General features: G+C 39.7%; 1 protein-coding gene across 1 annotated transcript in view; it reads right to left on the bottom strand.

The window, feature by feature from the left end:
- LOC135464426 (vacuolar protein sorting-associated protein 8 homolog) overlaps positions 1-17,375 on the bottom strand; it is a 58,854-nt gene that overhangs the window by 34,059 nt on the left and 7,420 nt on the right. The window contains exons 6-14 of the mRNA XM_064741853.1: positions 16,279-16,333; positions 14,813-14,937; positions 14,208-14,294; positions 10,388-10,455; positions 9,468-9,518; positions 8,450-8,552; positions 7,327-7,383; positions 6,610-6,732; positions 4,411-4,491 (exon numbers count right to left, since the gene is read on the bottom strand). Of these exons, the coding sequence (XP_064597923.1) occupies positions 4,411-4,491; positions 6,610-6,732; positions 7,327-7,383; positions 8,450-8,552; positions 9,468-9,518; positions 10,388-10,455; positions 14,208-14,294; positions 14,813-14,937; positions 16,279-16,333 (750 nt within the window). The remainder of the gene's footprint in view (positions 1-4,410; positions 4,492-6,609; positions 6,733-7,326; positions 7,384-8,449; positions 8,553-9,467; positions 9,519-10,387; positions 10,456-14,207; positions 14,295-14,812; positions 14,938-16,278; positions 16,334-17,375) is intronic.

The following is a 17,375-nucleotide window of genomic DNA, read 5'->3' as shown; positions in this document are numbered from 1 at the left end:
TTGAACTCACACGAACGCATAATGTGCTGTAAATACTTTTAATGCTGTAAGACTTTTGTGTGTTTAGGTCTATTTGTGTGTGTTTAGGTCTGTGTACACATGTAGTGATAATCAACCATTTCTGCTTGTTTTTGTTTTTTGTTTTTGTTTTTTTTTCTACATGTCAAAACAGCAGTTGACTCCATGCATGTATTTTCTTTCACGCTGCACAAGCACCTTGCAATGTCCAGAATTTCAAACTGTAAGTTCAACTTGACACAAGTTATAGGTGTTTACCATTAGTATTAAAAAGTCATCAGTGTTAAATAACACTGTTAGTGTATATAACCAGTTTGACTGTTTGACTGACATTCAGCTCTAACATGTGTTGAATATATAGCTGTTAATATCTTGCACAGCAATTTTAACCCGCATGACCAACACAGTTGATTTAATATGCGAAGATATCCCAATGCAAACTGGACTGTTTGTGTGACTGATACATCCGATACATGAAAAACATCTAAATCCACCTGCTGGAATGCATGTATAAAAATAATTTATTTATCTGATTGGTGTTTTACGCTGTACTCAAGAATATTTCACTTATACGACAGCGACCAGCATTGTGGGTGGGCAGAAACTGGGCACAGCCCGGGGGGAAACCCACGACCATGCGCAGGTTGCTGGCAGACCTTCCTACGTACGGCCTGTATAAAAATAACTTTAATGGACTGTTTTCAGTTTAGAACTCTGCTTACATACCAAAAATATATCGACTGGCTGGTTCTGGCAAATGTATGCATAAAGATTTTCTTATTTATTTGATTGGTGTTTTATGCCATACACAAAGAATATTTCACTTTTGCAATGGCGGGCAGCATTATGGTAGGAGCTAGGAAAAGTTTTTTTTGTCCCAATATTCAGTTTTTTCAATGTTCCTACTACTGTTTAAGAATGAGGTTGTGTGAATTCCTGAGTCATACATGTATCAAAATCTACCAAATTATCCACCACTGTATACTGTTACAAAAATGAACAACATAATATTCGCACGAAGCACCACTGAAGCCTCATACCCACCCCATTAGAGCCTCATATTCGCAATAGGAACCTCATTTACATGTGCCAGCTGAGCCTGATTACCACCCCACTGGAGCCTCATAAACGGAGACCTGTTATCAGATGACAACAGCTTTAAGATTCTCCTCCTCAACCTTGTCAAGTAAGGATCTGACTCCTGCAGATGAGAGCAAAATGCTCAACTACTGATCACGAGCAATTAAAACCTCATGGTGTGAGCACAGTTTTTAGTGTGGTTTTCAACTCCTGAGACTGAGAGTCAAGTATGTAGCCTGCTTTACATTTTTTAGGCAGGCAAGGGAAAAACCTCACCATGGAACGTAAGTCTTCAGCTCAGTCAGATACTTAAACACAGTCCAATAGAAATGCGCTAATAAATCATGTGACTTTTACCCCGGTTTGTTCAAAATAGTATCTGAAATGAGTACTGACCTATTTGCAGATGCACCCATTTTCGTCAATGAGAATTAAAGTCATAAACAACGACATCATTGTTTTAACAATAAAATTAGGAGTAACCTCCCCTCAACCCCATCATCTGAGTCCATCATTTTTCCTCTGATAAGCCACGTGAGGGGGGTCATACGTCTGGTCACATGACCTGCTTCATGGCAATATGTAAGCCAAATGCTTATCATCTGCTTTTAACTTTTTGACTGAGGTAATGACCTCGTCTGGTCAATAGCTTCCATCTGTGGCGGGCTTTAGGAAAATGAGTGCTGTCAGACCCATGTACATGTAACAAGGCATACTTCCTTCTCTCGTTGCGCCCACTTTACATCACTGCCACCAATAGCAAATTCTGTACAGAAATCTTCAACAACTCAAAGTGTGTAAAACAAGGAGTGCTATTCATGAATGCTGATTAAATAGTTCCGCGCGAGGACACCAGTGATGAGGCTCAGTCTAAACAAGCCTACCTGTGTTGCACCAGCTTCAGAATATCAAGCTTGTCTATTGCTGGCAATTATGTAAAGAGAACGTAGACAGCGACGCAGGTGTTGTAAGGAGTATGGTAACAAGGTTAATTCAATCAAATCTGTAAAAGAGGGATTACCCTGATTTGCTTTTAATTCTTTTGTGTGCAATTGCGAGTTATTTCCCTTTTTCATATATGTAAGTGATACAGCTTAGGCATCACTGAGATCCAAAATTTTGCTAATTGTAAGTCCTGTCTATGAGAGTTTCAATTTTACTAGATTTATAGGGAAAACCACTCCAAACCACAGGAATCATAAAAAATCACGCTAAATTAGACAGTTTGATTTATTTATTTATTTGATTGGTGTTTTACGCCATACTCAAGAATATTTCACTTATACGACGGCGGCCAGCATTATGGTGGGAGGAAACCGGGCACAGCCTGGCAAAAACCCACAACCATCCGCAGGTTGCTGGAAGACCTTCCCACGTACGGTCAGAGAGGAAGCCATCATGAGCTGGATTTGAACTCACAGCGACCGCATTGGTGAGAGGCTCTTGGGTCATTACGCTACAATAGCGCGCTAAACCAACTGAGCCACGGAGGCCCTACACAGTTTGAGAAATAGCATGTAAAACTGTGTGACAATTTGTACATCTGATCGATGATGTCACAACACTGATCTGTACAAGTTGTGATGCAGTGAATCCCCAGTAAAATACATTTTTAACATATCTGCCTATTTGATAAACTATTCCCATGTATGTCGGTAGAAGTTTTAGAGCACAGTTTTTACAAGATAACACTTTTACATAACACTCATTAAAAGTGGATCTAGCCATTGCTGGCCACATGAATCCCGAGATGGCATCATAGCTATATGTGTGTAACAAAATCCCATAGCTTTATCTGTGCCGATTGCAGTATGATTAGTTGTTTTCACTGTGACTGAGTCACATACATGTATGCTACAAGATTATAAAGACTGTTAAATAGTTAGTAAACACTTAACTTTGATAATTTACTCACGTATAGCTTCCAGAATGTATAATAATATGGACGTCCACAGGTGTTAAATAGCTACCTAAATGTATAAAAGTATGGAAGGCCAGAGGCGCCATTGTGTTTTAGTTATGCTCACTCATAGCTTATGAAAGACTGCTTAAAAGATCAGTAAGAATGTAGCTGGAATGATATATACTCAAGCATAGCTTCTTCAAACATGAAAGTATGGAAGGCGAGAGGGCTCATAGTGTTTTAGGACATTCTCGGGTAAATTGAGCAAATCAACTGTAAACAGTGAATATTCTGCTGTTAATATTGTCAAGATAACGTAACACAACACCAATCTGTACATCTTGTGATGCAGTGAATGTTCCAGTAAAATACACTTCCCTTCTCATCATCATTGCAGCGCATCCTGAGTGTGTTAATCCTGATTTCAACCCCTACTCTCTATACCCGCAAAGTATATGTACACATTCTCTCCATCAACATAATATATATGTATATTAAATGTCAGGTTAAAACAACTGACATATTTATCAATGACATTTTCTGAAATATAGTATTATGCCTGTTCTCCTGCATCAGACAAACTTCTGTTTTTTTTCCACTGGCATTGACTGGACATCAATGGTGATGTCATTTAACAGTGTATCATCATTCTACTGTCATTTAACAGTGTATCATCATTCTACTGCTGAGAATTTCCTCCCCGGCTGTAAGTGAGAAGGTCTGCCAGCAATCTGCGGATGGTTGTGGTTTTCCCTCGGGCTCTGCCCGGTTTCCGCCCACCATAATGCTGGCCGCCATTGTATAAGTGAAATATTCTTGAGTACGGCGTAAAACATTAATCAAATAAATAAATAAATACTGCCGAGAAAGCAGGCTACTATATGATATCCAATCCTACATATATCAGTCTACCAGAAACCCGTGGATGGTTGTGAGTTTCCTCTAGGCTCTGCCCCTTTTTCTCCCATTACAACGTTGGCTGCCTTCGTATAAGTGAAATATTCTTGATTACAGTGTTAAAACACTAATCAAGTAAATAAATAAATGAAAATACGTATCGACATTGTCTCACGTTGTAACAGTTTGGTCATGAGCCTGTTACTCTGGTTTTTCAGCAGACACATATGGAATGAGTGAATTACTGATTATGGCGCCACATCGACAATATTTCAGCCATATTGTGGCGAGAACAAGGTGAAAAGACAAGGCGGTTCAGGTTTTTGATATGGGAGTGAGAACATCATAAGTGAAACAATAATGCTTGGACATGTTTAAAATCAGATAAGAAAAAAAACCAAAACAGTCAGACACATATGGCATATCGGCTGCAGGATATGGAAATGCACATATACATATGTGTATGGTACTGACTCCACAAAAAAGAAGTTAATTAGTGTATGATAAGCTACCTGTATAGACAATAGTCTGTAGGGCACCTCCATCTTCTGTAGGCCTTGACACTTGATGTCTTGTGGAGTGTTACATACAACCTACATGTACAAAACAGATAATTAAACAAAATGCACACACAAAATTCCATAAATTTTGACGTGTAAATTATATTAATTTTATCAATAAGCCAGATTTATCTCTCCTTATTTATTTTGTTGCTGACTTATTTTTCAGCATTTTTCCTTACATATCTACCATGGCTTTCAATAATATCAGTGGAGGAGACCTGGAGTCTGTCCAGGGTAAACTGACAAACTTTCCTTATGTGATGTACAAACTGGTGTGCCACAATGGTGGAAATCAGCGGTGTTCAACAAACATCAGACTGTGCCAGTAGCCATAACAGTATCACCAACCACTTGTTGTTACTAAAGGGGGCCTCCGTGGCTCAGTTGGTTAGCGTGCTAGCGCAGCGTAATGACCCAGGAGTCTCTCGCCAATGCAGTTGCTGTGAGTTCAAGTCCAGCTGGCTTTCTCTCTGTCCATACGTGGGAAGGTCTGCCAGCAACCTGCAGATGGTCATGTGTTTCCCCCGTGCTCTGCCCGGTTTCCACCCACCATAATGCTGGCTGCCGTCGTATAAGTGAAATATTTTTGAATACGGCATAAAATACCAATCAAATAAATAATTAAATAAATTGTTACCATAGCCCCACCAACATTAGCAGAATCCACAAACCCTCTGCCATGATTCACTGTTCATGGCAATATGACACAACCTCAACTGTCACCACAACCACCACCACTTCCACAACTCTCGCCTACGATATGGTCATTCAAAAACATTTCTGAATTCTGAAACATTTTTGCTGAGAAATATTTTTTGCTAAGAAATGTTTCAAATTTTTTGAAATACTGACAAATTGTACAGCCTTTTACATCTTAATAGCATAAATGCTTTAGTGAAGAATTCAGTGACTAATGCTCTAAATAAAGATACACTATTTATTAATTTGATATCTCATAAAAACACCCACAAAATTATTTTGTATCTATCATCTATACAACTCCAAAGTTCATGTACAATAAACTGATACATTTATCACTGAAGCTGAATCCAGATTCTGTAGTACCTCGCCCTAGTTACCTTCCCTGTACCAACAACATGTGTGGTCCAGTATTCTATTCTGTTATCAGTTGTGGGCCGCGTACAAATGTACATATTTAATAGAGATGGCCTTTCAAACAATGCTGTGTGTGTCACACAACAGACAGACAGGTACCGAGTGTGTCACACAACACACTGGCAGGTACTGAGTGTGTCACACAACACACCGGCAGGTACTGAGTGTGTCACACAACACACCGACAGGTACGTTTACCTTCTCGAATAATATCATTTCATGCCATTTATTTCTACAAGTAAAAGAATCTGAGTTTGTTTACTTGTTAGATTTTATTTATGATTCAAAAAAATGTGAACTATCACAATTTCCTTCAGTGATAAAAGTGTTATTTCGTAGTATATAGATATCGCTTTTTTTCGGGGAAAAAGCCACATTTGTTTCATGACGTTCAAATCTGAGCTCAGTGTTACGACACCATAATCCATGTACAGTAAATTTTACATTCCCAAGTCACGCAACAATAAGACACAACATCACACATACACAATGGCCTAACTTTACCGTTGATTGCTCTAAAATGCATGACTTTTGCAGGGCAAGTGAAAGATAGCAACAGCATGAAATATGCTGTTTTTGCTATATTTTTTTCAGGGGTAGAATAGATTTTAACAGCATCATCTTGGTGTTGGTTGTGCAACCGTTTGTTATCGCTGAACCTTGTTCGGTACCTTGTTGTATATACATGTAACACCCCAGCAGCCATGTTAAACCCCTCACCACACATTTCGATCTACTTTTCATTGCTTTGTTGACAAGGGCATTCTCTATTCACTTTGACTTTCCTATCTAATCTCATAAACTGCTTAGTGCTAGGAAATATGAAACAGAATAATTCAATTACCATGGCAGTGATGGAAGAGAAGAGAATCCAATTTGTCAAAAGTCACATCTGGACTATTTACAGATGTTGAAAATAGGCTTATATCAGGCTTCCAGATACTGACAAATGTACATTTAGCTTTGCCAATACCCATGTTGGAGCAAAGTGTCTAAATATTTACAGAATGCAATGTCATCCAAAATGGTTACCTGGTAGAAGTAAATGGCAGAATCCCTGGCAAACGCTAAAACAGGGTCAATAACTCTGTCCCGTTCAGAGACCTGGATGATGACAAACTGCCAGGCGAGCAGCGGAAGAGTTGATGAGTCACCCTGAGAAAAACATGAAAACATGGTGAGCTGTTTGTTTATAGGGCTGTAATTTCTGATCAGCATGCATAGGCATGCTGTCTTTTTCTCACAAAGAGCTGCATCACAAAATGTTACGCTATTTGGGCTTTATGAAACAAATTGTGGGCCATTGTCACAAAATGACATTAGTGACACGTTATGTTAAACAATCTAACAAGATAAAATATCAGAAAACTTTACACGATACTGTATTTTGTGATTTGATAACACCAAAGTCTGGCCTTCACTTTCAAAAAAAAAAAAACACATAAAGCTCTAAAATGATATTTTTGATGACAACACTTACCATTATTTCGGACGAAAAATTAATCAACCTTCACAAAAAAAATTCTTAAGTGGCCCTTTACAATAAAGCAAACTGTGTCCCTTGATTACAGCTGAGCTTTAGGAGAAATACGATAATTTGTTATAGAAAGTTTGTGAACAAAGGCACAGATCTGGTAACACCCATCTGGTGGTCAGACTACACCTACGCATTATCTACATTGTGCGTGCTGTGAAGCACGCATTCAGAGGTCAACAATATTACGGTATAAGCGCATGATGAATACATACCTTGAGTGGGTGAGTAAACATAACCTTCAACTGTGGCTTCAGGGACACCAATAACACCTGTAGTGGTGGAGGGGAGATAACTCCAGAAATTCAAACGACACAGATGAAGAATTACTGAACACTGACGGATAGTTAAGCATTCAAATGAAGACTTTATACCATGCACATATTTGTAATTTCACCCATACAAATAATTTCTAGTGAACATCACCTTTGTATTTTTCTCACTACAATGGTGTTTTACAATAATCTAATGCATTTCGCACATTAATATCATATTGGATGACAATTTTTGTCAAGGTCACCACTGTCAAGAGCTTGAAATACATGTTTTTAACACTTTGACCCAAGAAACCTCTTCATTAATACTGACTTCCAAGTGACGAATTTCTTATTTGTGCATTTTGGCCAGTGTACACAGAGATTATCATAACAGTGTGTGACCCGTAATAATGTATCAGCTACAGTAGTTTTCCAGCTTGGCTGATAGGACAGGCAGGCCTCAGACAATGAAAGATGATATAACATCTTGGAACACGTTTCATGGAAATCCAATCTAAACTGTAGGAGGAGACGCACTGACATGGTAATGATTACAGCTTATGCAGTGCATGATGAGCAGTCCTAAGCAGCAGTCTCAGTGGTTAGACCCAGGGCCTTATCTGGCCTGAGAACGGCAGGGGGTGGAACCACTGCTGAAGGGCACCTCATTGTTGAATATTTCGATTCTCATGCATTTTTAAGGGCCTCGGTTCCTACGGTTGACCTCCTCCCCACGTGCACACCACAACACATACCTAGCCCGAAAATTCAGTCTAAGGATGGCTTGTATTTACTGATATGTGGAGAACTCTGCCATCCCAGATAACATCTGCATCTGATCACACCACCTTATGTGGTGAATGGCTAGCCAGAGCATAGCGACTAAGGAGATAATCTGAGTCTTATAATGAATTCGGGCTGTTTCTTTTGTATTTTTTTTTACTCAAAGGGCACTTTGAGGGAACGGCAGCGTCCGGTAATGGGACGATGAGAAGTGCTGGATTAGGCCCTGAGACCCCAGGGTGTTTATAACTATCTTATCCCTTCTCCACTGGTTCTGCTGGACATTACATATACCCACCTTAGATAATGTGCCCATGGCAAGAATCATGACATCCTGCATGGGATGGTCCTTGATTGTGAGGTTCATGTGTAGAGGTTCAACAATGCACACTTCTCCACGACTGAAACAAGAGCAGAGTAGGTTTGAACCCACCTTCATTATGTGCTCGTGCATTATCATTAACCTTTGTGAACAGACATTCATGCCAAGTATACAGCTTCTCTGAACCAGAAGGGGCCTAATCTAGCCAAAAAATACATACATCTACCACACCTTTACCATCACTTAAAGCTTAAAAACATTTCTCCCAATGTTGAGTGAGTTCTTAGGGTTTAACATTGTACTACTTAATTTTTCAGTCGTACGACACAAAGGAGTCCTTTGAGTGTATGTCATGTGCCTGCTTGTTGTAGGACGGATTTCCACCGCTATTTTATCTAGTGTCGCTTCGCTGAGACGACTCACCGAAGGCAAGTAAGCCACCCTGCCTGAGCCATTATACTGATACGGGTCAACCAGCCATTGCACTAACACCTTAATGCTCAATGCTGAACTTAGGTCCAGTGTTAAATGATTGTTAAACATTTACCAAAACCTACACACATTAGTTGTTTAAAGCTGTGTAAAGACACATGAATCTCTGCTGCTATCATGGCTATGTTGTGAACTACTCGTACCGCTTTGATTTGCAAGCACATCTATTAGCTACACCTATGTATTACGTAAAACACAAAAGAGCGCCCTGTTTGGACCATCCTTTTTTACGCAGGCAATTTTCCAAAACTTTTCCTGTCTTTTTTTCTTTGGCTTATTTATTTGATTGGTGTTTTACACCAAACTCAAGAACTTTTGGCCATATGAACAGGTGTGACTGAATGCTTCTCGATCAGCTGCATCAAATACCTCTATGTACAGAAAGAAGACTATGGGTTTCTAGCGTTCAGCTATCAAGATTACACTTTTGGTCTGATACATTTTCTGATATCTTGTTCAGCCAAACACAACTGTGGATACAACGTCTACCCCATGGCCTTACCTTCCAGAGAAGAGACACCTGGAGTCACAGGTACGCACACCAATTAAGCGTCTGTAACAAAAGCAATAGCATCAAAATGCCTCCTCTGAACACAATCAGGCTTAACTTCACTGCTTGCTGTTGCACAGACTGACATTTTAAAAGTGCTGAAGGTCATTTATTTCACACCTCTGCCATTATATACATGTGTTCATAATATTTACTTCAAAAACACATGGGTAACGTCATCCTGAAAATTGGTAAATAATGGACCCAGTAAATATTTACTGATTTATTTGACTGGTGTTATACGTCGTACTCAAGAACACTTCACTTGTGTGACGGCAGCCAGCATTATGATGGGAGGAAACCACACAGAGTTCTCTTATGACTGGAGAGGAATCTATCATGAGCTGGACTTGAACTCACAGTGACTGCATTGGTAAGAGGCTCCATCATCACCGCGTTCCATTAGCACAGTAACCATCAGTCCACCGGAAGGTACACACCTAAATGTTCTAGCCAAAAAATTAATGTGGTACAATATAGAGTAACCTGAGCCAAAAACTGTCATGGGACAAGTTCCTGGCTTCCTGGAAATAAATGTACAGAGGGGCAAATCTTTTAAATTCATTTTGAAGATCAACTCACGCCATTTATGTATAACATTTATTCATTTACTCATTTGACTGGCATTTTACGCCGTTCTCAAGAACATTTGACTTATACATGTACGACGGTGGCCAGCATTATGATGGGAGGAAACCAAGCAGAGCCTGGGGGGAAAACCATGATCATCTGCAGGTTGCTGAGGACCTTCTCAGGTACCACTCATGTATAATATAAGTTATGGAATGTTTGTGAATAGACAGGTGAAGATGTTCATTTTCAAAATGCTGCTCATCTTGCATCTGATGGCCCACCCAATAAATCTGACTTACTTGAATTCAAGCTCAAACACAGATCCTCCACTGTCACTACACACTGCCACTGTGAAACTGTCTGTGAACTGAACAAAACACACACCACACTTCACATACACATATGAACAGCAACATGGACTCTCCTATTAGTTCACAACTACAGTAAAAATCATTGCACATGAAAATTTATTTACAAACAAGTATTTATTTATTTGATGGGTATTTTAAGCTGCATTCAAGAATATTTCACTCATACGATGGCGGCCAGTATTATGGTGCGAGGAAACCGGGTAGAACCCGGGGATGAAAATTTAAACTCCTTTAGCTTCTGCCCAGTTACATGTATAACTATACAAGTACATCCTCTATATGAAACTGTTTACATGTATTAAAAACTTGGAAACATGTAAAGTATATTTAAAGAGCCTTTTGTCTTGCATACCCAAAAAGACATGCAAGGAACTGCAAACTGTATCAATGTATGCAAACTCAACTAAGAAACTGTGCATCACTGTATGTATTATAGTTTTTGTCTGTTCCAAGCAAAAAAGAATCTTATTTTCAATCAAAACACCACAAATGGTTGTGGATATCGGGTCTCTGACATAGCATCGAGGTCAATAACTGTTTGAGGGTGAAAATGAGAGTTCACAAGCCTAATACTGTCTGTGTCCACTACAGTGTCAAGGTCAATAACTGCTTGAGGGCGAAAATGAGAGTTTGCAAGCCTAATACTGTCTATGTCTACCATAGTGTCAAGGTCAATAACTGCTTGAGGGCGAAAATGAGAGTTCACAAGCCTAATACTGTCTGTGTCCACCACAGTGTCAAGGTCGATAACTGTTTGTGGGTGAAAATGAGAGTTCACAAGCCTAATACTGTCTGTGTCCACTACAGTGTCAAGGTCAATAACTGCTTGAGGGCGAAAATGAGAGTTTGCAAGCCTAATACTGTCTATGTCCACCATAGTGTCAAGGTCAATAACTGCTTGAGGGCGAAAATGAGAGTTCACAAACCTAATACTGTCTATGTCCACCACAGTGTCAAGGTCAATAACTGTTTGTGGGTGAAAATGAGAGTTCACAAGCCTAATACTGTCTGTGTCCACCATAGCGTCAACGTCAGTAACTGTTTGAGGGTGAAAATGAAAGTTCACAAGCCTAATACTGTCTATGTCCACCACAGTGTCAAGGCCGATAACTGTTTGTGGGTGAAAATGAGAGTTCACAAGCCTAATACTGTCTGTGTCCACCATAGTGTCAAGGTCAATAACTGTTTGAGGGTGAAAATGAAAGTTCACAAGCCTAATACTGTCTATGTCCACCACAGTGTCAAGGTCGGTAACTGTTTGTGGGTGAAAATGAGAGTTCACAAGCCTAATACTGTCTGTGTCCACCATAGTGTCAAGGTCAATAACTGTTTGAGGGTGAAAATGAGAGTTCACAAGCCTAATACTGTCTGTGTCCACCACAGTGTCAAGGTCAATAACTGCTTGAGGGTGAAAATGAGAGTTCACAAGCCTAATACTGTCTGTGTCCACCACAGTGTCAAGGTCAATAACTGTTTGTGGGTGAAAATGAGAGCTTACAAGCCTAATACTGTCTGTGTCCACCACAGTGTCAAGGTCAATAACTGTTTCAGGGTGAAAATGAAAGTTCGCAAGCCTAATACTGTCTGTGTCCACCACAGTGTCAAGGTCAATAACTGTTTGTGGGTGAAAATGAGAGCTTACAAGCCTAATACTGTCTGTGTCCACCATAGTGTCAAGGTCAATAACTGTTTCAGGGTGAAAATGAGAGTTCACAAGCCTAATACTGTCTGTGTCTACTACAGTGTCAAGGTCAATAACTGTTTCAGGGTGAAAATGAGAGTTCACAAGCCTAATACTGTCTGTGTCCACCACAGTGTCAAGGTCAATAACTGTTTGTGGGTGAAAATGAGAGCTTACAAGCCTAATACTGTCTGTGTCCACCATAGTGTCAAGGTCAATAACTGTTTGAGGGTGAAAATGAAAGTTCGCAAGCCTAATACTGTCTATGTCCACCATAGTGTCAAGGTCAATAACTGCTTGAGGGTGAAAATGAAAGTTCGCAAGCCTAATACTGTCTGTTTCCACCATAGTATCAAGGTCAATAACTGTTTCAGGGTGAAAATGAAAGTTCGCAAGCCTAATACTGTCTGTTTCCACCATAGTGTCAAGGTCAATAACTGTTTGTGGGTGAAAATGAAAGTTCGCAAGCCTAATACTGTCTGTGTCCACCATAGTGTCAAGGTCAATAACTGCTTGAGGGCGAAAATGAGAGTTTGCAAGCCTAATACTGTCTATGTCTACCATAGTGTCAAGGTCAACAACTGTTTGAGGGTGAAAATGAAAGTTCGTCACCATAGTATCAAGGTCAATAACTGTTTGAGGGTGAAAATGAAAGTTCGCAAGCCTAATACTGTCTGTGTCCACCATAGTGTCAAGGTCAATAACTGTTTGAGGGTGAAAATGAAAGTTCGTCACCATAGTATCAAGGTCAATAACTGTTTGAGGGTGAAAATGAAAGTTCACAAGCCTAATACTGTCTGTGTCCACCATAGTGTCAAGGTCAATAACTGTTTGAGGGTGAAAATGAAAGTTCGCCACCATAGTATCAAGGTCAATAACTGTTTGAGGGTGAAAATGAAAGTTCACAAGCCTAATACTGTCTGTGTCCACCATAGTGTCAAGGTCAATAACTGTTTGTGGGTGAAAATGAGAGTTCACAAGCCTAATACTGTCTGTGTCCACCATAGTGTCAAGGTCAATAACTGTTTCAGGGTGAAAATGAAAGTTCGTCACCATAGTATCAAGGTCAATAACTGTTTGAGGGTGAAAATGAAAGTTCGCAAGCCTAATACTGTCTGTGTCCACCATAGTGTCAAGGTCAATAACTGTTTGAGGGTGAAAATGAAAGTTCGTCACCATAGTATCAAGGTCAATAACTGTTTGAGGGTGAAAATGAAAGTTCGCAAGCCTAATACTGTCTGTGTCCACCACAGTGTCAAGGTCGATAACTGTTTGTGGGTGAAAATGAGAGTTCACAAGCCTAATACTGTCTATGTCCACCATAGTGTCAAGGTCGATAACTGTTTGAGGGTGAAAATGAGAGTTCACAAGCCTAATACTGTCTGTGTCCACCACAGTGTCAAGGTCGATAACTGTTTGTGGGTGAAAATGAGAGTTCACAAGCCTAATACTGTCTATGTCCACCATAGTGTCAAGGTCAATAACTGTTTAAGGGTGAAAATGAAAGTTCGCTAGCCTAATACTGCCTGTGACCACCATAGTGTCAAGGTCAATAACTGTCTGAGGGTGAAAATGAAAGTTTGCAAGCCTAATACTGTCTGTTTCCAACATAGTATCAAGGTCAATAACTGTTTCAGGGTGAAAATGAAAGTTCGCAAGCCTAATACTGTCTGTTTCCACCTTGCATGTGCAAGTTCCACACGATGGGTATTTGCTGCTATCATGTTCCTGTTGCGGTAATCCTGCGGCAAGCATACTAATGGCTTTATTACATTCATCTAACATCAGTCGTGGCTTGGTGTCCTTCAGTAATTGAACTGTTTAAACATTTGAAATGGCATGACTTTCCATCACTCCATACACTGATGTCAGCTGCACCTTTGCTATAATGCAGAATGTCCTTTTACATTTAATTTTCTTTTTAAATAAGGAAATTTTAATGCACAGTTACATTTTGACCGAGACATAACTTAAATACTGCTTGCTAAAATGCCCGATTTCCCCAGACTCACAAAGGAAACTGTTGACAATTCACCTTGTGTTTCGATCGCAATTTAAGACACTTACTTTGACATGGAGTACAGCTGTGCCAGCAGGATGAGCATCTGTGATCGTCCTTAAAAGCTTCCCTGTTGTTAGGTCCCACATTGTGATCTAACCATTAAAATAATTCAAATCTTCACGTTTGATATTCATGCATGATGTACACACATATACATACTATGATGCTGAAGAAACAACGTACTTCCTGGTTTGGCATAGCTTAAATTTTTTGTTAATTTATTTATTCATTTATCTCATTGTTGTTGAACGCCGTACTCAAGACCTTTTGATTTATACCATGGCATATGGGTGGACGAAACTAACTGTGCAGGGTAAACCACCATTTCCTTTTTCTTTTTAATAGGAAGTTAAAGATGAATCTGACATACAGATACATGCAGGAATGGCCACACAAGCCTTGTCATCTGCTTGTTGTCACCAAAGCCCACGGCTGTACCTGTAGCACCTAAACAACACTTCTCTGACATGCGCTACCTTTACGGCTGAATCTGTGTCCACCCAGTCTCTGATAAAGCTCAGTGATGACACACTCCCTTACTGTACACCTACATGTACAGCTGTCCCCACTTCACCACCTGCTCAGGTGTGCCATGTCTGTGTCAACTTACCTGTCCTTTAGCAAAGCCACTCAGTAATCTGGTACAGTCTCTGTTGAAGCTGAGAGATGACACACTTCCGTACTGAGCGCCTACAGCCGTACTTCCCAAACACCACTTCAACACCTGCTTTGGATCTAAACCATAAAGTCAGAATCCATATTCATCCACATTTACACAGAACAATTACAAACTGAATCCAAGGTCATGATGGAACATACCGTACAACTGTAGAACATTTATACATTGCAAATCTAGATGCTTTGAACACTGCCTTCCTGTAGCTTGTATATTTATTTATTTATTTGATTGGTGTTTTACGCCATTCTCAAGAATATTTCACTTATATGACAGCGGCCAGCATTATGGTGGGTGGAAACCGGGCACAGCCCGGGGGAAACCCACGACCATCCGCAGGTTGCTGTCAGACCTTCCCACTTACGGCCGGAGAGGAAGCCAGCCTGAGCTGGACTTGAACTCACAGCGACCGCATTAGTGAGAGGCTCCTGAGTCATTACGCTGCGCTAGTGCGCTAACCGACTGAGCCACGGAGGCCCCTGTAGCTTGTATACCAGTCTTTCATCAAAAATCACAATCTATTGCTCAAAACTATAAACAGAACTATTATTTCTGTATTTCTTATTATTATTATTAACTATTATTGTACCACTTTACTTCCAATGTCCACTGAAGAATGGATACTACAGCTTTGTCAATGTATCCTCTAGATCCGAGATGCTTCAATCTTCCCAGCTTAGCTTACTACAGCCTTGTCAATGTATCCTCTAGATCTGAGATGATTCAATCTTCCCAGCTTAGCTTACTATAGCCTTGTCAATGTATCTTCTAGATCCGAGATGCTTCAATCTTCCCAGCTTAGCTTTCAAAAATTCTTTTTCATGTGAACTGTCCTCAACAAATCAAAATTGCATGCAAAATAAACAGAATTCCTTTCATCCTGAAATCGTTCTTATTTTTTATCACCTCCCTTATATTTGGGAAAGATAGATATGATACTGTCACAATTTACATAAAAGTAAGTAGGTATTTACAGCAAACAAACTTTGCTGATTACCATTTGTGCTTTACTCGTGCACACACAGCTGTGAAAACACTGTCTACATAAATGTAACATAGTAGTTTTCAAAACATAGTTTAGTTTAGTGCATTTCCCTATACCTTCCTATATCATCTTTCACATGGTCATCCGCCTGCCACTGGGTCATGTACGTTGGAGTGGGCGGTCTAAAATGTTCTCCATTTGCCGTCCAAACACCCAAAAGGAAAAGGTAATCTACCATTAATTCTTGTTTCTTATACTCCACACTGTGTAATACATATTTTTCCAAGAAAAATGAAATACCAACATAATTAAATACAAAACAAATATATATATATTTTTTGAAGATTGGTACCTAATATAATATAATATACCTTGATATTTGAAATTGTAACCATGTATAGACTATTGTACTCACCAAACACCAGAACTAAGCCATGAGAGGTGCCTACAGCAATCAGGTTTGACACAGCCTGTAAAACAGCAATAATGTAATAATGTATCATCTCTCAGATTCTTAACACATGCAATACATACAGCTGTATGTGTCAACTAGCCCCTTGAAATGTACATAAATAACCCTTACATAACATGGGATGATACACTATGGGTGCTCATAGCCTGATCTGTATATATCTATTGTACATAATATTGTATATATTAATCCCAGGTATGATAACAGATCTTTGAAAATTTACCCAGGAGCTGAAGGGGTTAGCACACCAGCACGGCGCAATGACCCAGGTGCCTCTCACAAATGAGAGTCCAGCTCATGCCGGCTTCCTCTTTGGCCATGTGTGAGAAGGTCTGCCAGGAAACTACAGATGGTCCTGGTTTCCCCGATTTCTGCCCGGTTTCCTTCCACCATAATGCTAGCCGCTATCATATAAATTAAATATTCTTGAGTACTGGAGTAAAACACCAATCAAATAAATAAATAAAATTTACCCACTCCTATTCATGTCCAAAAGAAAATAATCAGATAGCAAAAAAACTATCACATCAAGCATCTCCGAAACCCAATACCCAGGTACACCCAATTCATAGATGGCGAATCTGTATGAGATTATTCTAAAGCTGGGACTGATACACAAATAGACAGATATGATGTCAACAATAAGAACTGCTCATTTTTCATAGATTTTTCCATGAAATGTCTTACATGTACATATACCTCTATATCATATGCATCATGAATTCCACATGTAACACAGACATTTTTGCTGAATAAAGGGAGCATCACAGCTCAAACATCAACCTTGGCATTTGAGTTCATAGATGGACATGTGTATGTAATTGCTCTCTGACATATATGTAAGTTTTTGCCCAGTCCAGGTGCGACAGAAGTTGTCATTCACATGTAATAGCAGCCTCAAGTGCGAGTGAGTGAGTGCTTGGGGTTTAACGTCATACTCAACAGTTTTTCAGTCATATGACGACGAAGGAATCCTTATGGTGTATGTAATGTGCCTCCCTGTCGCAGGACAGATTTCCACCGCTCTTTTATCTAGTGCT

This window comes from Liolophura sinensis, chromosome 4, assembly GCF_032854445.1.
Source record: "Liolophura sinensis isolate JHLJ2023 chromosome 4, CUHK_Ljap_v2, whole genome shotgun sequence".
In the NCBI taxonomy this organism is placed as follows: Eukaryota; Metazoa; Mollusca; class Polyplacophora; order Chitonida; family Chitonidae; genus Liolophura; species Liolophura sinensis.
This window is presented reverse-complemented; position numbering and strand designations above follow the sequence as displayed.